At 34.8% G+C, this 23,466-nt stretch overlaps 1 protein-coding gene and 1 non-coding gene across 2 annotated transcripts; one reads left to right on the forward strand and one right to left on the reverse strand.

Annotated features, from left to right (window-relative positions):
• Positions 1-1,383: 1,383 nt before the first annotated feature.
• LOC121210466 (small nucleolar RNA R71) lies at positions 1,384-1,489 on the reverse strand. Its single transcript, XR_005905582.1, has one exon. It is a non-coding gene; the product is annotated as a small nucleolar RNA R71 (small nucleolar RNA).
• Positions 1,490-11,500: 10,011 nt separating this feature from the next.
• LOC107906082 (indole-3-acetic acid-amido synthetase GH3.17) lies at positions 11,501-13,912 on the forward strand. Its single transcript, XM_041082195.1, has 4 exons — positions 11,501-11,754; positions 12,154-12,255; positions 12,439-13,238; positions 13,374-13,912. The coding sequence occupies exons 1-4, from the start codon at positions 11,501-11,503 to the stop codon at positions 13,910-13,912; spliced, it is 1,695 nt and encodes a 564-aa protein (XP_040938129.1).
• The last annotated feature ends 9,554 nt before the right edge of the window (positions 13,913-23,466 follow it).

The following is a 23,466-nucleotide window of genomic DNA, read 5'->3' on the forward strand; positions in this document are numbered from 1 at the left end:
ATTCTTGTTCTGAAATCCCAGGATACTGATTCAAGACAAGCTCTTATTCAGAGGAGGAATAGACCCTGTTTAAGAGTACTTTTGTCATAATTAAGCGGAGTTGATTACGCGCTTAGAAATAGGGTGACAAGATTTTGCCGGATTAGGGTAAACCTAATAAGGGGATCCATAGATCGAGTTAATGCAACCCCAGAGTGTTAATTAGAGAAAAGTCTCAGTTATTCAATCTAGGGATTAAACGTTATTAGTCTTGAATAAGGATAATAACATAACTTAGGGATCTCTATGGAACAAGTTAAATGAATAAATCGTCCGATTCGGAGCCAGAATAACAAGTAAAGTCTAGGTGGATTTTTCCTTAGGTATTGTCTTAAGTTAATCGATTTTTCCCAAAAGCAATTTCCCAATTCTTTTCTCTGTGTGTTCTTAGTTTAGATAATTAGTTAATTAAAACAAAAACCTCTTTATTCTTAGGCTAGATAATAAAAAGACAGTCATTACTAGTACTTTTAGTTCCTTTGGGTTCGACAATCTGGTCTTGCTAAAACTATACTACTATTCGATAGGTACACTTTCCTACATCGTGATAATAGTTAGTTCAAGAATGAGTAATTATAAATATTTAAAACCTATCACGAAATAACATGATCAAGTGTTTGGCGCCGTTCCCGGGGAACTGAAATATTAGGAATGCTCAATTTTTATTACTTTAGCTATTTATTTTTCTTGCAATTTAATTTAATTTAATTTTATTATCATTATTATTTATTAACTTATTTTTTCTTCCTCTTGGCAGGTTTTTATAGTTTATGACTAGAATAAACCCAGCAGGACCATTACTTTTTGACGAAGAAATAGATCGTACAGTTTGTAGAAATCAAAGAGAAATAAGGCGAAGCTTAAGATATACATCGAATGAACAAGAAGACGATACTCAACCCCCAACCGAAGAGATGGCTGAAAACCAAGGCAATTAGCTACCTCCTGCAATTATGACTAATCAAAATCCTGCTCCACGCACTATGTATGGTTATGCTAAACCTTCTTTAACAGGAACTGAATCTAGCATAGTTAAACCTACTGTAGCTACAAATACTTTTGAATTAAATCCTAACACTATTCAGATGATACAACAATTTGTTTAGTTTGATAGTTTGCAGGATGAGGATCCCAACAATCATTGAGCCAACTTCTTAGAACTATGCGATACATTTAAAATTAATGGTGTTTCTGATGATGCCATTCGTCTTCGGTTATTCCCTTTTTCATTGAGGAACAAAGATAAACAATGGTTGAACTCGTTACCACGAGGGTCAATTACTACTTGGGAACAAATGACCGAAATTTTTTTACTAAAATACTTTCTGCCGGCTAAAATGACTAAATTACGTAATGATATCTCTTCTTTTGTGCAGATGGATTTAGAAACACTCTATGATGCACGGGAGAGATACAAGGACTTACTGAGAAGGTGCCCTCACCATGGATTACCACTTTGGCTCCAAGTACAAACATTCCACAATGGTCTGAATCCTTCGACTCGGCAAATGGTTGACGCAATTGCTGGCGAAACCATCAACAATAAAACACCGGAAGAAGCCTATGAGTTTATAAAGGAGATGTCACTGAATAATTATCAGTGGCAAGTCATGAGGACAAAGCCAACAAAAACAACCGGCATTTATAACATCAATTCGATCACCATGCTCTCTAATCAGGTAGAACTTCTCAATAAAAAGATTAACGGTTTACTTGGTTCTATGCAGGTACATCTAGTAATGAGGTGTGACTCAAGTGGAGGAGGTGTGCATACAAAATATCAATCCTTCAATTCTATAACCGAAGAGGAACAAGTCAACTATATGGGTAACAATAACTTTAGATCTCAAAATAACCCATATAGTAATACTTATAATGCTGGTTGGAGGAACCACCCAAATTTCTCCTAGGGTGGTCAAGGGAATCAAAAGCCACAAAATCCTCAAGGTTTTCAACAGCCACCTTATCAACAAGAGAAGAAACCGAACCTTAAGGAGATGCTCTCTAAATTCATCTCAGTGTCATAAACCCATTTCCAAAATACCGAGATAGCACATAAAAATCAACAAGCATCGATCCAAGGACTCGAAACTCAGATAGGCCAACTTTTCAAACTAATCTCTGAACGACCACAAGGTAGTTTGCCAAGTAATACTGAACCCAACCTAAGGGAACAGCTCAACGCAACTAATATCCAAGATGACGAAGGAGTCGTTGAGCCTGAACCAGAACTGAGGCAAGAAATTGTGGTAAGCAAAGGTCAAGGTGAGGTAGATTATAATAAAAACAAACCAGTTCCTGTCGAATATAAACCTCGTGTGCCATACCCCAACGTGACAAGGAAAGACCGCTCAGATGAACAATTTGGTAAATTCCTTAAACTCTTAAAAAAATTACATATTAACTTACCGTTTATTGAAGCTCTATCGCAGATGCCAAACGTAATGAAATTTTTAAAAGAGCTTTTAGCAAATAAGTGGAAGTTGGATGAGGCATCGCATGTGGAGCTAAACACAGCTTGCTCGGCCATTCTCCAAAATAAACTACCCAACAAACTAAAAGACCCAGAGAGTTTTACTATTCCTTGCTTAATTGGTAGTTTAGATGTTAATCATGCATTAGCTAATCTAGGGGCTAGTATCAATGTCATGCCTTACAAAATGTTTAAGCAACTAGGTCTCGGGAAACCCAAACAGACTAGGATGAGCATTCAATTAGTAGATAAAACTATAAGATTCCCTAGAGGTATTATTGAAGATGTGCTAGTTAAAATTGATAAATTTATATTTCTCGTTGACTTTATTGTTCTAGACATAGAAGAGGATAGCAACACTCCCTTAATTCTAGGAAGGCCCTTTTTAGCAACTGCTAAAACCATCATTGATGTTGGCACAAGTGAACTCACACTCCGAGTGGGAGACGAAACAATCACCCTTTAAGCTCACAATTCTGGCAACACATCAGGAATTGAAGGTGATCATTTAAACCATTCTACTAAACCTAACAATATGGTGCAACCTACTTTGCAGAAAATGAGTCTGAAGGAAGCACACGAGTCGCTCTCAAGCAATAGAGGAGGACTTATTCATGAAGATCGAAGACTACAAATCAAGGAACTCGATGAATGGCGGACGCACAAACCAAGAACACCCGACAAACTGAAACTACGCCAAAACAAGCCTGATACCTCTCCAAATCAACTTAAGGTTGGTGATAAGGTCTTATTAGATGCCGTAGATCCCCACATTGTCACTACCACACCGAATGAGGAAGTCCCCCTTACGGTACTGTGTATTTTTCCATTCGGTATGGTGAAGGTGATTCATCCCAAGTTTGACACTTTTAAGGTAAACAACACCCGATTAAAACTTTATTTTTTCAAGACTGATAACAGGAACGAGGAGTACGAACTCGTTGAACCACCATGACCATTCAACAGAGAGGTAAGTCGAGCTTAGACTATAAATAAGCACTTCTCAGGAGGCAACCCGAGCACTAACATTATTAATATCTTTAAATTTTGGTATTTAACTCCTAACCTACTAATAGAAATCTTGAATACAGGTGTTTCCACAGAGACACAGCCAAGCACACGAGTGTGCTTAAGGCCATGTGAAAATAGGGTGAAAGATTTCCCCAACACGGGCTACGATAAAACGCCACGGCCGTTCGACATGGCCGTGGTCGAGCCTGCCAAAACAACACGGGCGTGCGACATGCTCGTGTGGAAAACCGTGGATGAACCTATTAAAACAGCACGGGCATGTGACACGCCCTGTCTAACACCCGTGGTCGAACCTGTCAAATTAACACGTGCGTGGGGCTTGCATACACGAGTGTAGGAGAAGCGAATGAAGCTAGACACAGCTATGCGACACGGCCACATTCACCAACACGCCAGAGGAACATGAGCGTGTGTCGAATTTCAAACGTGCCAAAATAGGAAAAACACGAAACACACAGGCTAAAATTGGGGCACACGGGCGTGTCCCATGGCCGTGTGTCCCAAAATCTATAAATAGGCTGCACTATTCATTGTCTTCCCCACTCAAAAACCCTAACCCTATCCGCTGCAAGTCTACACAGCCTCCTTGCCACGTCCGTGCGCTGCTTCACACTCCATTTTTGACGCCCAACCTCTCTCTGTTAGCATTTGTTCACTCTTTTCATCTCTATTCTACTTATTTTTAATGCTTATTCTTAAAATAATTGTTATTTTTATCATACTATGTTCATTTTGTTCATTATTTCCTGCATTATTAAATTATTTATCATGCATTTTATGTTAATGTAGGTTGTTAGGAAAGCTTCATTCCTTTGCCATTCACATGCCATTATTATGCCCATCCTCATGCCCTTACAATGTCACGAAATTATGCTACCAAAAAGAGTTTTTTTGGTTGAGTTTGGTTCATATTTTGGCTAAAATTAGTAGTTTAAGTTCATGGCTTTCCAAATTCATGTATTTACTATTATTCTTCTTTACAAATTATAGGTATACGATGTCGTCTTCATGAGGAAAGAAATTCGCTGTCCCCGCTTTAAAGAAAAGGAAGGAAGCGTCATCTTTCTCGAGTCCTACCGCGAAAATTCGTCACCCTTTCCTCCGATTCCCCAACGGGCCCCAAAAAGAACTGTTTCAAATACTATGGGCTTGACCTTTAGCAGTGGGCCACTGCATCGACTGGGCTACCATAAAATAAGTTCAGATGGCTGACGCGATTTGGGTTCTCTTAACCACCGACCCGTAGGAGCTGTTCTTCGGGATTATCGAGCCAACATACCTCGAGCTCACGATAGAACTCTGCTCAACGTTCCATCTCCAGACCGTAATGACAAGGTACGATGATCCCGGCAAAGTCCAGTTTCGCCTAGGCAGATTAATTAGCCAGCTAAGCGTCCTAGAGTTTGGTGCTGCACTAGGCCTATATACGGAGGAGTTCAGGGAGGAGAATGAACTACATGCTCTTAGTCGCCACATACATTTCTCTCCCTCGAAGTGCTGGCACACTTTGGCCCCTAGCACGGCCTCGTATAATCTAAGTGCTCGAAGGCATCAGTTCTCCTACCATCCCTGAGGTACTTACACGCTATTTTAGCTCACACGATTACAGGGAGGCAAGAGAGCACTGGCGTCGTCAACAGCCACACCGTCTACTTCTTATGGTGCATGTTGCAAGGGCACGTCATCGACCATGACTATTTCATAGCCTTTGCGATTCAGCACCAGACGAAGTGGCATCGGAATAGGGTCATCTCCATTGGCCCCTACGTTACTAGGCTGGTGCGACACTTCGGGCTCCTCAACACCGCAGCCCAAGAATCATCCCTCGCCCTCATCAGCCAGATGTCTTCACAAGGCATCTCGAGCATACTTAGCATGAGGATGATCGAGAGGCACCGAGGAACCTACCCTCCCTAGTATTGTCTCGCCCAATCTACCGAGGAGGAGGCCTACGAGGACATTCCTAATGATGTCCCCCCACAGCACGAGAACCCACCAACTAAGCCACCACCACCCTCTCATCCAGTTCATGCGGCGACTTCTTATGCTGACATCTCTGAGCGCCTCACCCGATTCAAGCAACAGTGTTTTCAATAATTTGACAACATTGATGCTACTTTACAGCAGATTTGTTAGTACCTCCACATCTCATCGCCAGTCCCACCTCGCGAACCATCCAGCGATGAAGATGTTTAGAAATATTTATTTATTATTTTATGTTTTTAATTTTTATTGAAACTACTTTTTATTTTTGTTAAATTTTAGAATTTTATTTTTAATTATTAATTTCGGTTATTTTTTTTCGAGTAATTATTCTTCCTAATATCCCCTAAAAAGTTCCTGATTTTATCACAGTTATATAGAGCTCTTAAGCTCATCATCACATAAGAACTAAAACTTCACCGGGAAAGGTTCTCCACGACTGCCATGTCCTACTCGACCATGACCATAGCTACCACTAGATATAATATTCTTTTTGCACAGGACTTATGGCCTAATAAACCTCTACGATCGCCGGAGTATCCTCCTCCACTCTCGAACCGATTCCTCTCTAGAACTCCAGTTCGAGGAATTCATTATACAGGAAGTTTCACTTCTCTCCCTATCTTATTTTTATACTCTAATATCAATCTTTGTACATTAAGGGCAATCTTAAGTGTGGGGCGATATTTATTTCATTATCAAAAAATCCCTGAATGATTGCTTTGTTCTCTTGAAAAGCTCTCATATCATATTTAGGATAAATTTTAATTGATTTATGATTTTGGTTGATATATCTTGAATTAAAACATAGGGATTTATGCATTGATTGTTTAAACTTTAAGACATTAGAGAATCAAGCATGATAAGTTTAAGAATTTAGAATCTTAAGCTATTTCCCCAAAGTTTAGGTATTACTTTGAATTGGAATTCAAGAGTCTAAACATCAAAAAGCCATAATTTTTGTGAGATTTTTGAGCCTTTTGAGCATCTATTTATTCTTTCATGCTTACTTTTCTTATTGCTTTGAGTGCATCAGTATTGAACTGTTATTCTAGAACTTGCTTGATTATGCATATCGAGACCACACCATTTGATTTGGTATATCAAAATGATTAAGGCACTTAGGATTAACCCACTCATGCCATGAAAAGCCTACCCCTACGATTAACCCTTAGTAAACCTATTTGAGCCTAACAAGCCATTCATTGTAATAACCTCAATATTAACCCTTAACCCATTATTGTTGAAATCCCCTAAATTAATTTGATCCCTATTTTTGTCGAGATTTGAGTTGAAGAAATTGTTTAGCTATGTCTTGTTTGTAATAAGTTAGTCTTTGAATATTTAACTTGTTCTTAAAAAAAAGAACTATGCATACATATCTGTAATTTTATATTCTAAGAGAAGCTCTGTTGTATGCAAGTAAAGATTAACTCTTTTTCTAGTTAGGCAATTTTTCAATTCAATCTCGATTCTAACCCTTTCTTTCAGCTTGTGACCACACCCCCTAACCAAACCTCATTACAACCCTCTAAAGACCTTTTGATTGATGTATCATCTTAAATTATAGTGGCAGAGATTTGATTTTCATGCAAGCCTATGGTAATGACTTTTCATTATTGACTATTGAGTGCTTCAATTGTCCTTAAACACCTTAAGTGATTTGAGTGAATCTTTAGTGAGGATGTAAACTCTATGATATTCTGACTCAAAGGTAATTACTTAGACGAAGGGAGGCACCTATGTTTACATGACTAAATACTTAACTTGGAATGTTTGAAACTTTTATGTTCTTTTAGTTGAATTCTCAATGTATGATTACTTATGGATTAATATGAGATATTATCGATAGAAATTATAAGTTGAGAAGATTATTTTGATTATGAGTTGAGAATTTTGCTTGAGGATAAGCAAATGCTTAAGTGTGGGGGTATTTGATAAACCGTAAACTATACATATTTTTACCCCATGTTTTAAGCATTTTATGGATGATTTCTCATTAGAATTGATGAATTTGATGCTCTTAATGCTTTAATTTCATGTTTTATTCTTAAGAGTGCATAAGAGAGCGAAAGGAACGAGAAACGGGCCAAAAATAAAGAAAATTGGCCAAAGTACGAACTTAACACGACCTGGGCTTCCTTACACGGGCAGCCCACACGGCCGTGTCAATTCGACAGAATTGAAGCACGATTCACACAGGCAGACCACACGACCGTGTCAATTTCGCAGGCTCGAACACGGCCTAAAGTAAGCGCACACAGGTGTGTCACACGGGCGTGTCCCTACCGAGCCCAAGTTGAGTCCAATTCGGAAAATGCCACTTTTGAGGGTTCATAGGCATTCCAATGCCTATAAATACACCCTAGATGAGGAAGAAAAAATAAGACGGAGAAGGAGGAGTAAGGAATTACTCCAAGGAAGCCGATTGATCCATCTCAGAAGCCGGATTCATCATCAAGACTGAAGATCTCTCCTCAATTTCCCTTCAAGAGTTTTGAGTTTTCTTTATGTTTTGTATTATTTATTCTTCTGAGATGTTTTCTTATTTAGTTAAGAACTAAAACCTCTAAATACCTAAAGGGAATGAAACCTAAGACGAATCTTGTTATTATTTTATGAATTGTATGATAAATATTTAACTTGTTCTTAATTATGTGTTCTTAATTCTTGTTTTGATATCCCAGGATACTAATTCAAGACAAGCTCTTATTCAGAGGAGGAATAGACCCTATCTAAGAGTACTTTTGTCATAATTAAGCAGAGTTGATTGCGCGCCTCGAAATAGGGTGACAAGATTTTGCCAGATTAGGGTGAAACCTAATAAGGGGATCCATAGATCGAGTTAATGCAACTCTAGAGTGTTAATCAGAGAAAAGTCTCGGTTATTCAATCTAGAGATTAGACGTTATTAGTCTTGAATAGGGATAATAACATAACTTAGGGATCTCTACGGAACAAGTTGAATGAATAAATCGTTCGATTCGGAGCCAGAATAACAAGTCTAGGTGGATTTTTCCTTAGGTATTGTCTTAAGTCAATCGATTTTTCCCAAAAGCAATTCCCCAATTCTTTTCTCTGTGCGTTCTTAGTTTAGATAATTAGTTAATTAAAACAAAAACCTCTTTATTGTTAGGCTAGATAACAAAAAGACAGTCATTACTAGTACTTTTAGTTCCTTTGGGTTCAACAATCCAGTCTTGCTAAAACTATACTACTGTTCGATAGGTACACTTTCCTACATCACGATAATAGTTAGTTTAAGAATAAGTAATTATAAATATTTAAAACCTATCATGAAATAACGCGATCAATCATATCATTACGAACTCAATTGAATAAAAGTAAGCACTAAAAATAGTACAAGAACCATTCAATGACTAATCTGCACAAAACATAAAATTTTGGGCAAAACTGTAAGTTCTAATAAGTAGGGGACACACGACAGTGTGACTAGACCATGTGGAAAGCCCTAAACAGTGTAGAGGGGGTACATGATCGTGTGGCTAGGTTGTGTAACAGAATGAGGCCGTGTGGTAATTAAAAAATCAAGGTGCAAAGGAGACACGACCGTGTGGAGGGGGTACACAGCTGTGTGAGAATCTAATTTCTTAGGGTTTTAGGGGGAACGTGGCCGTGTGAGGGGGTCATGTGGTTGGCCGTGTGGCCCTATCCCGAGGCATAGTTTGTCCCAATTCGCTTGTAAAGAAACACACACCTGTCTCTTAAATCTCGAACAATGTTCCTCGCACTTAGATCTGGTTCGAGGTACCTAAATCGAGTCCTTCAAATGACATTTGAACAAGAATTAATAACTATTTTCAAGACTTATCAAGATTATTGGGAATGTCGGCAAGCTTCGTAGAAGATCCATTATTTCGAATAATAGATTTATACCGGATGTAAATTCTACGAGAATTTAAGATTAATTACCGGGATTGAATTGAAATTACCGATTCTTGACAAAATTAGAGATAATATTGGCGACATTACACTAATTCAATAAGAAGAACGAGTTGAATGAAGATTGATTTTGGATTCAAGATGCAAAAATAATTTCAATAATAAAGTTAAAATATTTTGTAAAAAAGAGGATGCGAAAGAAAAGAGGGAAGAAATAGGGAAAAGGAGAGTAAAAATTCAGTCTAATTTGGAGAAAGGAAGTTTTAGTTCAATTGTAATTAGAAAAAGGCTAAATACCTAGGGTTTTCAAAATTTGAGGGGTTGGATGGAAAAATTACCCCTTTTGCCAAAAATAAAAAAGAGATAGGGGAGAAAGGCATGGCTTGAACTTTGAATGCAAGGAAAAGGAGAGTGCTTAACCATTAGGTTGTAGGGATGAGTATTCAATTTTAGTCAAAAAATTTCAAGTTTTTGAGTTGACGAAGCCTATTTTGGCAACACAACTCAGTTTGAAATTTTTTCAAATCAAATCGAGTCAAGTTAATGAATCTTATTTTTTATACCTAATGTTGCATTTACATGGATAGATTATTTAACTAGTAGATGAAGTATAAGATTATTTAACTACATAAACAATATAATGATTTTCCCTTTTAACTTAATGGGTAAACATTTATCAAAACAATGTAGTTTTGCCTTTTAACTTAATGGTTCTAACTTTTAATTTTACAAAAGGTAAACATTTATCCAAACGACGTAGTTTTGCCTTTTCTTATTTGGACTTTTAGATAACTCGAATTGTGTAATTCATATTTGAGTTAAACCAAAAAACTTGATTTTTTATTCGAGTTGATCCGAGTAACTCAATTAACACAAATAACTTAAACTATTTAATTCAAAATTTAAATTTTTTATCGAGTTTTTTGAATAAAATCAGATTTTGCTCACCCCTATTAGGCTGCTACCGATACTTAGTAAATTTCCACTCCAAATTATTCATGTTCTAATAGGGTTTTCATCTTAGGTTGCTAAAAATAAAAAGGGAAAAAATGGGAGAAATATCGATAAAACCTAAAACTTCTAGGGGTCTACCAACTACTTAACCATTAAGCTTAGCTCATTTCTTGGTGATTTATTTCATCTAACCCTATATATTTTGGGGGTGTTGTACATATTGACTATGATTTTCATCAATTTTGCTTTATCATTCCAACCAAACATCATTTGTCTCTTATATCAATTTTATAAAAATATATTTATTACCTAATTCAAGTTCTATTTGAAAAGGGTAAACTACAAAAATGGTCACTCAACTTTGGTTTTTTTTTTGTGTCATTAAACTATGAAATGTTACATTTTTGTCTCTAAGGCAATTGAATTATAACATTTTGGTTAGTTATCCGTTAACACCCGTTACAGCCTTAACGAAAGAGTGGTTGGCACATTAAATCAAGGGTTAATATCTAATTTGACTCCAAAGCTATAGTTAAAATATTCCATTTGGTCCTTTCACAACTTTTTAAATGCTAATTTTGAAAAAAAAAGTTATCAAAAATCTTTAAAAATATAAAAAAAATCTTTAAAAATTAAAAAAATATTTATTTATTTTTTTAAACTATAAAATATTGTTTAAAATTATAAATATGTAAAAAAATTTAAAAAATCATAAAATCAACTCTTTTTTTAACTTAATCCTTTTCTTCAAGTTTTCCTCTCCGATTTCTTTGTTGTTGCGGGTGCAAAATATGCTATCAGTTATCAACATGGGGACAACATGTGGAACTTGTGTGCCATGTGCATTGGAGAAAAAAATTATTTTATGGGAACTTGTCTGCCATGTGCATTGGAGAAAAAACTATTTTATGGGAACTTGTGAGCCATATTGATCGGAGAAAAAAATTATGGGGTAGGGGAAAGATGATTGGGAACCACTTTATTAATATATATGATATAATTTGGTTAACATAATCCAAAATTTCAAGTAAGCAATAAGTTTTATCCTTCTCTTTTTCTTTTTTGAGTTTCCTCTCGAGTTTCTTCTTCATTCTTCTCACTCTGCCAACAACTCTAATGGCTGGTGAGTCAGAAATAAAAGAAACATATGAAAATGGCACGAAAATATTGGAAGATTTAACCAACAATGCTCATGAACTACAAGAACAAATGTTGGAGGAAATATTAAGGAGAAATGCAGGAACACAATATCTAAGCAGATTCTTCCCCAGTGGCCAAGCAGACAAGCAAAACTTCAAAACAAATGTTCCCATTGTTACTTATGAAGATATCAAGCCTTACATAGATCGGATTGCCAATGGAGAGACCTCGTCGATCCTTTTAGCTGATCCCATCCAGGGATTTAAATAGCGGTCCGTTACCGAAATAGCGGCCGTTATATAGCGGTAACGGCACCGTCCGAAACCGCTACTGCCGAAACCCGCTATACCCGCAATACACAATAAGTAATGTAAAATTCACGACCGCGATACCTGCAATGACCGCAATAGCATCCGTTATGTCCGCAACCGCGATAAACGCAATGCGACCGAAAATGCGACCGCGACCGCAATTTAAATCCCTGATCCCATCAACCAGTTCCTCCGAAGGTATATATAATCAAATTCTGGAAAATTAAAATAGCGGAATTGATTTTTGTAAAGTAGAGGGATGAAATTTAGAATTAAACCTTTTTCCCTTTCAAAGTAAACCATTAATTTTGGATACAGTTCTGGTACTTCTGGGGGGCAGCAGAAGTTAATACCTATCACAACTGAAAGTTTTGAGAAAGGGTGGTATCATCATTTTCTGGCTGACATTGTGATTGAAAAGTAAGTAATTTCTTTAGCTGTAATTACAGTGAAGTATCAATAGCAGTCGTAATTCGATTCTAAGATCTTTACTTCATGTGTTTTTTCCTCTACAGTATTCGCAGCAATAACTATTATATCCGCAATCACGATACACATAATCAAACAAACAACTAATTGATGTTTTTTCCTTTATCTTGGCAGATGTTTTAGTGTCTCAGACGAAGGCAAATCATTGTCCCTATATTTTAGCAAACCAGATATGGAAACTCCATCTGGATTAGTAGCATCGCCCTACATGACATTCTATTCCAAGACCAATATTTTCAAAACTAGACTGGCTAAGTTTTGCTTAAGTCCTATTGAGACCATCTTATGTTTGGACAACAAGCAAAGTATGTTTTGCCAATTGCTTACCGGTTTACTGCAGCGCGACAAGGTCGTATGGTTAGCTTCGAACTTTGCATCAGTTTTGGCGAGGACCATCAAGTTCTTGGAAGATTATTGGAGAGAATTATGTTGTAACATTAGAACAGGTTACCTCAGTGATTGGATTATTGACCCTGGTTGCAAAAATGCCATGTCATTGATCCTTACTAGGCCAAACCCCGAATTGGCTGATTTGATTCAACAAATATGTGAAGATCAATCTTGGGAAGGTGTCATAAAGAAACTTTGGCCTAAAATCAAGTATATTCGTTCCGTCTGTACAGGTAGCATGAGCCAATATATTCCATTACTTGAATTTTATGGAGGAGGGATCCCTTTAGTTTCACCAAGTTATGTTTCTTCGGAAGCTTGTTTTGGGATCAATTTGAAACCCCTAAGCAATCCCTTTGACGTCTCTTACACCTTTCTCCCAAATACGGCTTACTTCGAATTTCTCCGTGTGAACAAAGATGGTGGAGGAAAGGCTCAAGAAACTAGGACTATAGACAAACCGGTCGATCTTGCGAATGTGAAGCTTGGTCAATACTACGAAGTTGTTGTCACAACTTTGGCAGGTAGGTTTCTTTAACTCGGCATCAAAGCTATACGGTGGTTACATCAAGAGACACAGTTAAAAGTCTCACATTGACTACCTCTTCTGCGCACCTAAATGTGTTGTAATCATCTTTTTCAGGTCTATATCGATACAGAGTCGGATGTTCTGAAGGTGACCGGATTCTATAATAAATCTACACAGTTTCAATTTGTAGAACGACAGAATGTGGTTTTGAGTATAGATGCAGACAAAACAACTGAAGAAGACCTTTTGAAAGCAATCACGAATGCAAAACTCATCCTCGAACCATTTGGCATCATGTTGACTGCATACAGTAGCTATTCCGACACCTCGTCGACACCGGGTCGATATGTATTATTTTGGGAGCTGAAGATGAAAGACAGCAATGATTTACCAAAACTTGATGTCAAGATAATGGAACAATGCTGCTGTATAGTGGAAGAATCCTTCGATTTTACATATAAATCACTTAGGAAAGGTGGTGCAATTTCAGGTTTAGAGCTAAGGGTGGTTAAACGTGGAAGCTTTGATGAACTCATGGATTTCTATATATCAAAGGGAGCTTCCATTTCTCAATACAAGCCACCTTATTGCCTTAAATCTGAGGAAGCCATAAAGATATTGAATTCAGGGATGGTGGGGAAGTTTTTCGGCCCCAAAACTATGTCTTAAGCTGCATTGTTTGAGGATTAATCAAACATTGTTGAGGTAATCCTGCAGGGTGAAATTGCAGGCGTGGACTTGACAAAGGATCTTTTCATGAAATGATAAATCACCAAACCTACAGTTTCAAAATTTATGCAATTATATATTATTTACTCTCTCTTAATATTAGTACTTTTGAGTTTTTCTTTTTATCCATCCGATGGCTACGTTAGAGTCAAACTATTTCGACATTGAGCTGGATCAAAACGTAAACGAATAAAAAGGTCGTTTAGTGCCTATTTAATATGTAAGTAGTTTATGTACTGATTCTCATCATTTAATAATAAATAATTAAATCTAATGAAAGGAAAGATAAATGAGATAATTTTTTATTTCATTCCTTCGGTATATCTCTATAATTCCTTGTGTATATCTCTATAAGCTTTCTGTATGCCTCTATTTATAAGTCTTCTAACATGATACAACTTTTTAAGTTAAAAAAAATAGAGATTTAATTATAATATAAAAGTCTCATAACTTTTTATAACTTTTACTGTAATGGACATTCATAATAAAATATTATTTATAACAAAATTAATATTATTAAAAAAATCAAGTTAATCTAATTAATTAAATGAAGAACATGTCTATGAGTTGAAAGGTACTAGTTTTCAATGTCACATACATTGCACATAATTTTTATATAATTTTAAATTGTTACATAATATATTTTTATAATTTCAAATATATATATATTTGTGCTAATTAAATGAGGATTAGTTTAATTTATACTAAAAATCAATTAGTTTTGAAAAAAATAATTGAGAGGATAAAATAACGTTTTAAAAATAAGAGTAAAGTAAAGATTATTCACCCAACTATTTAGCTTGTTTTATGTTGGTTACACAACTAATAATTTTTTCATTTTAATTGTTCAACTTTTCGAAATTAAATATTTTTGTTACTCTTTCATTAGTTGTTTAATAAAAGTCTAATGTGGGCCTTATTTTATTGATCTAATAAAAAAAATTAGCCCTCAAATGTTTATATTTTCTATCAATTTAATTTTAAATCTAAAAGTTTCAACAAATTTATCCCTTAATGTTTACAAGATTTATCATTTTAGTCCTAATTATAAAAATATCTTAAAATTTTTAAAATTAAAAAAAAAGTAAATATAAAAATATTTTTAAGATTTTTGTACCCTAAATGACTTTCAACCGTATCTTCCACTTTGGTACTTCTTTTATTCAATTGACAACATTGGAAATATCAAATGCTATGACCTTAACCTACAACCTCTCTCCAATGCTTGAGCTAGAAATGATAGAGACATGAGAACACTAGAGTCTGAAATTGGTACTATCTTCGTAGTAAAAAGGAAGGTTGTTGGAATTGGTATCCTCAACCCAACCATTTTTCTGAGTTTATAAATTTGTTAATTTGGAGTTTCTTTCTAGGTTTTAATTAAGCGTTTGAGACAAATAATGTAGAAAAAGAAAAAAAAGGACTAAATAAAAAAAGATTGAAATAAGAAAATAAGATTAATTTTTAGGTTCTTTTTCACATGTTTAGTTGATGAGAAAATGAGTATGGTTGATGAGAAAAAATATGTAATATCTTGCCTGGTGAAGTCCTGACTCTTTAAGCGTTGTTTATAAAAGTAAAGCTTAAGGGTAAGTTTCAAGTGCCAACATTAGGATTCGATTAAGTGTAAGGACTTTCTAAGTGCACTAGTGATGCCCTGGTCTGGCGAATTCTGAACAAAAGGAAAGGAACCCATGATGAACCCTGATAAAAAGGCATATAGGATATTCTAAAAGAACAAAGCTTATGGCTAACTCTGAAGAAGGGTAAGTATGACGAATCAAGGAGTACTGGTGAGAATGTATATAGGTATATATATAAATATGGCGCATAGAGTAAAAAAGTACTATTGGCGAAGTAGTATTCGCCCAAAAGCCCTTTTTAGCGTATAAAACGGGCCACGTTTTAATAGTTGTTCCTCCACATTTCTCATCTGTGGACCTACACTACCACCATAAAAGAGCAACATTAGTAAAATAAATTGAAGTAGTGTTTACCTTATTGGCATCATCCTCGATGCCCATCAAGTATTGTTCTAATTCTCATAGGAAGTTATCCATTTCTCTCACGGACCTAGCCCTTTTGAACCTCTCAGGTTTTGGAACATTCATCTTGCATTGCTTCAGTCTTGAAGTCAACATCCCACTTCCCAAGGCAGCCTTGTAGATAGTAAGCTTCTCATTGAGCTTAGCAATCTCTTCCTTCATAGCCGTCACCATGACCTCAAGAGCATCGTTTCTTATCGTCAGCTTGTCTGAAGTGGATCTGAGAGTTTCCCATACAAAGTCTTTAAAATCCTCCCTTATTGAGCTCAGATCCTTGATACAATCGACGACTATCTCGAGTGTCTCCTTCATGTCCCCTACAGACTCTTCGAGATTGACCACCTGATATTTCAAGCTCAATAGTATGTCCCTCGATCAACTAGCCTTCCTAGCCCTCCTACGTGTCTCCATTGGTTCATTCTAATCAACAATTTCTTTTGACATCTTGAACGCAACTCTAGCTCAGATACAAACTGTCACAGACTTAAATTTTTGCCACCCAATCCATACGGCCTTAAGTAATTTCTTCACTCCAAAAATGCCTAAGTCAGCCTAACTCTCAACAATTGAGGATTCAATAGAATTCCTCTAAGGCACAAACACAAAACAGAAGCAACTCAAGATGAATGAAGAACAAAACAAAAATAAAGCCACAGAAAAGCTAAGAACAGAAGGGAGAAAGTTTTGAGTGAATGCTCTCAAGAATGAAGGAATTTACAATAAGAGGGAAAGACCTCTATTTATAGTTGAGCCTTCCCAAATTCAACGATGCAGATCAAAGTACATCAATGGCTAATATTAAAATCTATCTACAAATCATATCTCTAAGATTTCAAAATCATATCTTCTAATATTTACACATCATATCTAAGATTGTATATCTTCGAAGATTACGTTCCATATTTGCTAAGCTTTGTAGATGGATCTTCAATCTCTCCAAACAATGGGCCAGACCAATTGGGCCAAATGACCTCCCTTGAACTTGATGGATCACACAAATGTGCCATGGTTAAGGGCTCCCATGTGCAACCCATGACACTTAGCACAGGTAAGAAAACTAGTCTATATTATATATTAAGCTTTTAATTAAGTTTGTGTCACATTTTAATAAGCACCAACTCAGTTGGGTAATGATTAAAATATTTTTATTTTACAAAGTATATTATATTATTTTAAGAGTTTTTTTATTATTTTTATGTGTTTTTATATACAATTTTTTTTAAAATGCTTATAAAAACAGTGAAAATACCTATAAATTTGTGTAACTAACTTTTGATAGATGCAATCTAGATAAATTCCAAGTACGAAATGAATTAATTTATTCTAAAATTTTCTTTTTTTCAATTTCTTCAAGTTTTCCTCTCCAATTTCTTCTTTGTTCTTCTCACTTTCCCCATAATTGTGATGGATGGTGAGACAGAAATAAAGGGAATATATTAAAATGTCATGAAAATTTTGGAAAATTTAACAAGCAATGCTCATAAACTATAAGAACAAGTGTTGAAGGAGATATTAAAGAGCAATGCACGAATAGAAATCTAAATAGATTCTTCCCCAATAGCCAACACAACAAGGAAAGCTTCAAAATAAGGGTTCCCATTATTACTTACGAAGATATCAAGCCTTACATTGATCAAATTTCTAACGGAGAGACCCTATCGATCCTTTTGGCTTATTGCATCACCCAGTTCATCCAAAGCATTGGTACTTCTGGGGGCAGCCGAAATTGATACCTATGATAGTTGAAAGTTTTGAGAAAAAAGATGTATGAAGCTCTTCTGGCTAACCTTGTGATGAAAAGGTAAGTACATTTAAAGAGCCGTCATTACAGTGAAGTATTCATAACAATCCTAATTTTATATTCTATGCAATAACTATTAGATCCACAACCACAATACACGTAATCAAACAAACAACTAATTAATGTTTCTTTTCCTTTTCCTTGTCAGATGTTTTAGTAGCTCGGATGAAGGCAAATCATGTTAGTACAAAACTCCAGTGAGGAAAAATCTTGAACATATGAACGAAACTCGAACAGAAAATAAAGAAATAAGACAATGCTCCAAGGCATGTAGCAAGCCACTATCTTTAAGGTTATATTCGCCCCCACCTATCTTTAGTGTGCAAAAGAGTTTCAAGCAAATTAACCTCGAGGATACAATAAAGCCGATGACTATTTGCGTCTTGTACTGACGAGAATACTCCACTAAGCACTGAGTAATGTATAACAAGAAACTCAATTTCTACAATGGATTTCTATAGTAATACTCTATTGAATAATCTAATAATATTAGAAAATGGAGGAAGGAAAGAAAGAATTTTAGAATTTGTTGGTGTTATTTACAAATGAAATCTCATTCCTATTTATAGGAATTTTCATATCTCTTCATAGAGACATATTTTAATAAGCGCTTTTCTGAATAAATAAAATAATAATAATTATTCATCTAATTTTATAACTATTCAAGTAATATTGTTTGAATAGTTATAATTCTTTTTCAAAAATCAAATGATATAACTTTTGACCAATGACCAAAAGATTTATCTTTTGATTAGTTACACCCATTCATTTATAGTTATTGGAACACTATAAATATTTGAAAATGTTCCAACAATATTCCCCCATTTTCAAAATATTTTAGATTGTGATATTCTTGGAAATCAATTTGCATAAATGAAGGTGTCTTACGATTGAACCTTCACTTAGTGAAAACATGTTAAAGTTAATCGAAATTGCATGGTAGACTAAGCTTTGAACCAGCTATTCCATATGATTAACCGAACACATCTCACACAATGATTTCAACATCGGTCTGTGCATAGTATGCAGGGACACTATTATTGCCATGTGTTTGTGTCCTATTCTCATGAGTGATGTTAGAGCCAAGCCCTTGAGCTCTTAGAAGCGACCACACTTCCACTCACAAAGGTAAATCTCATCCAGAGTGTTCCCGTAATTATAATAATCTAACGTATTTATGGTATGGGTCCATTAAGAGTACATTACTCATCCTTCTCTTATCATTACGAGTACCTAGCACTTTAATCGTAGGATAAATTTATTTATAGTGCTCACAATCACATACTAATGATGTATTTTGTTTCATTAAAATCAAGACTTGACATTATACCAAGTGTTGATTCGAGTTTCCATCATGGGTGACTCTAATTAATAGGCTTGAGTCCCATCCCTTTTGAGGTCTTGTTGACTATATCTCTAGCAAGACTTTTTGCCAAAGGATCCGCAAAAATTTTCACTTGAACTCATATAATTAATAGTGATTACTCCATCAGAGATTGATTGTCGGGTATAGCTATGTCTTAATCCAATGTGTTTAGAATTTCCATTATATACTTGGCTATGTGCCTTTGCGAGAGAAGCCTTACTATCAAAATGGATAGAAATAGGTGAAATTGGCTTAGGCCATAGAGGTACATCATAAAGCAAATTTCTTAACCACTCTGCTTCTTTAGATGCAGTGGTTAATGCAATAAATTCTGCTGCCATGGTGGAATTGTAATACATGTTTGTTTCTAGGAACCCCACGAAATGGCTCCTCCACCAAGAATAAAGATCCATCCACTAGTAGATGCATGATCTTCCAAACTTGTAATCCAACTAGCATCTGGATACCCTTTTAAAACTGAAGGATATCCATTATAACACAATCCATAGTTAATAGTTTTCTTTAAGTACCTAAGTACTCTATTCAAAACTTGCCAATGCAAACTACTTGGATTATTTGTGTACCTACTCAATTTCCCAATGACATATACAATATATAGTCTTATACAGGTCCTTATGTACATAAGACAACCAATTAGACTTGCATATTTCAGTTGATCAATTTTCCTACCAACATTAGATACTAATTTCATTGGAGGATCCATAGGTGTAAATACTGGTATATAGTTGAAAAGGTCAAACTTTTTAAACACCTTTTCAATATAATGTGATTGTGATAAAGTTATAGTGCTTTCATCTCAAGTTATTTTAATCCCAAGAATAATATCTACTACACCCAGATCCTTTATAGCAAAGTTATTTGACAAGAATTTCTTTGTGTTTTTTATTTGTTCCAAATCCGTGCCAAAAATAAACATGTCATCTACATATTAGCAAATTATGACACCTTTTCTATTTTCAAATTTGCTATATATGCTCGGATTCATTTATTTTATAGCCATTAGCTAAAACAACCTTGTCAAACTTTTGATGTCATTACTTTGGTGCTTGTTTAAACCCATACAGAGATTTCACAACCTTACATACCTTATGCTCCTGTCCTGGAACAACAAATCCTTTCAGTTGTTTCATGTACACTTCCTTTTCCAATTTACCATTTAAAAATGCAGTTTTAACATCTATTTGGTGAACAACCAAATTATATATAGAGGTAAGTGATATTAAGAGTCTAATTGTAACAATTCTTGCTACTGGAGCATATGTATCAAAGTAATTAATACCTTGTTTTTGTGTAAAACTTTTGGCTACCAACTTTGCTTTAAATTTATCAATGGTTCCATCGACCTTCATTTTCTTTTTGAAGATCCATTTACAACCTATTGGTTTGGAACCCAGTAGAAAATCAACTAAGATCCAAGTTTGATTTCCCATTATTGAATCCATCTTATCATTTATTGCTTCTTTCCAAAAAGCAGAGTCTTGAGATTTCATTGCCTCTACAAATGTAATAGGATTAGATTCTGTATTATAACAATAAGATATCTTATTGCATACACTTTCTCATTTTCCTTCTACAAGAAACATAATGAAATCTGGTCCAAAATCTTTGACTTGTTAATCCTTTTACTTCTTCTTAATTCTTGACAAGATTTATCATTATTATCAATTTGTTCCAATGGAATCTCATTCTCATTTGAAGAATGAATCAATTGTTGTGGCTATAATTGTCTTGAAATAAAATGAAATCTATTTTCATCAAAAATAGCATCTCTTGATTCAATAACAGTATTAATTGAATTTGAATCATTTAGTTCAATTACCATCTATATGTCTTGCTATTATGTGCATATCCTATAAATATTCATTCAATTCCTCTTTCACCTAACTTTTTTCGTTTAGGTGTTGGAACTTTGACAATAGCTTTACAACCCCAAACCTTCAAATAATTAAGGTTTGGTTTCATTTTCATCCATTGTTCATAGGGGTTATTTTAGTTTCCTTATTAGGAACTCTATTCACTATATGGTAAGCTATTAGAATAGCTTCTCCCAAAAAACTTTGTCCAAAACTTGAATATGATAATATTAAATTTACCATTTCAGTCAAGACTATATTTTTCCTTTTAGCTACACCATTTTGTTGTGGTGTGTAAGAGGTTGAAACTTGATGGATAATCCCAACAGATTCAAAATAACTTGGATTATAGTATTCCTCACCTCTATTCGATCTTAAGCATTTGATAAATGATTCATACTGAAGTTCAGCTTTAGATTTATAAACTTTAAATTTATCAGGCACTTTATCTTTTGAATGCAATAAATATACACAACAATATCTAGAACAATTATCAATAAAAATAACAAAATATTTATTTCCACCTAACGTAGGAGTATTATGCATGTCACATAAATCACAATGTATCAAACCAAGCAACTTTGTTTTCTTTTTAACCTTAGGAAAATGATTTCTTGTAATTTTAGTTAACATACATGTATTGTATTTTTCAATATTATTATTAAAAACAAAAATTAAATCTAACTTATGCATGCTATTCAATTTTCTATAATTCAAATAACCTAATCTATAATGTTATAAACAAGAAGGTTCAACCATATAAGCAGAAATAGTATTTTTATTCTTATGAATAATATTGAGTTTGAACATTCTCTCATACATATACCCTTCCTTACAAAATTCCTCCCTTAGACAATAGAAACTTATTTGCCTAAAAAACAAGTTTGAAACCAAACTTATTCAACAAACTTTTAGACGCTAAATTCTTCCCAACTTCTGGTACATAATATACATCATTCAAGGTTAAAAAATTTTCAAAAGTGAATTGTAGTTCAACAAGCCCTTTGCTTTTAATTGCCGTGATGGAAGAATTTCTCATGTACAAGACATTGTCATTTTCACATTGTGTGAACTTTGTGAACATGATTTTGTCTTTGCACACATGTTTGGTTGCTCCAGTATCAATCCACTATGCTTTATCATCTTGTGCCATATTAATTTCAGATATCATTGCAATGAACTTTTCGTTATTATCAGCCTTAAAAGATGATTTCTTTAAAAATCGACATTCATTCTTGAGATGTCCTGGCTTACCACAATGATAGCATGAGCCCTTTTGTTTCTTTTCGAACTTAGGTGCTCTATCAATCTGTTTGAACTTTCTCTTGGATGATTTAGCAGTCTATACTTCCTCCGTAGCATACACTTTGGCATTTTCAGAATCTAGGTTCTAATCTTACTGCTGATATTCTTCTTCAATACAAAGATGGTTTGCCAAAGCCTCAAGAGATATATCCTCTTTCTTATGTTTTAAACTTCTTTTAAAGTCTTTCCAAGATAGAGGAAGTTTGTCTATTATGGAGGATAAAATAATCATTTCATCTATTTTCATACCATATTGCTTAAATTGATTCATCGTTTTTTTCAATATCACGAAATTGTTCCATAATTGAACAACCATAAACCATATGATAATTATTGAAATGACTAACAAGAAATTTCTTACTTGTAGCATCTTCGATCATGTATCTTGTCTCCAATTTATCCCATAAATCATTAGCGGTGACCTTGTTTTGGTAGGTGTCAAACAAACCATCGGATAAATCATTCAATATGTGGCCTATGCACATGTAATCAACATTGTCCCATTTTTGCCTTTCTCAAGTTGCAGCAATAGATTTGTTTTCATTCTCTTTTGGTTTTGGACTATCCAAAACAGAGGCAATCTTCAAAGCTGTTAATAAGAAGTGCATCTTTTTCTGCCATCGTCAGAAATTGCCACCATCAAACCGATCAAGTTTGACAAAGTTGGAAGCCAACTCCCTTAATGTTCCACTTTCATGTGTTGTGGTAATCATCATGAAATATAACCTTAAAATTGTTAGTACAATTATCCGGTGAGAAAAATCTCGAACATATGAACGGAACTCGAACAGAAAAAGAAGAAATAGGACAAGGCTCCAAGGTGTGTATCAAGCCACTATCTTTAAGGTTATATTCACACCCACCTATCTTCAGTGTGCAAAATAGTTTCAGGCAAATTAACCTCAATGATACAATGAAGGCAATGACTATTTACGTTTTGCACTGACGATAATAGTCCACTAAGTACTTAGCAATGTATACCAAGAAACTCAATTTCTACAAAGGATTTCTGCAGTAATACTTTATAGAATAATCTAATAATATTAGAAAATGGAGGAATGAAAGAAAGAATTTTAAAATTTGTTGGTGTGATTTCCAAATGA

Source organism: Gossypium hirsutum, chromosome A11 (assembly GCF_007990345.1).
Source record: "Gossypium hirsutum isolate 1008001.06 chromosome A11, Gossypium_hirsutum_v2.1, whole genome shotgun sequence".
In the NCBI taxonomy this organism is placed as follows: domain Eukaryota; kingdom Viridiplantae; phylum Streptophyta; class Magnoliopsida; order Malvales; family Malvaceae; genus Gossypium; species Gossypium hirsutum.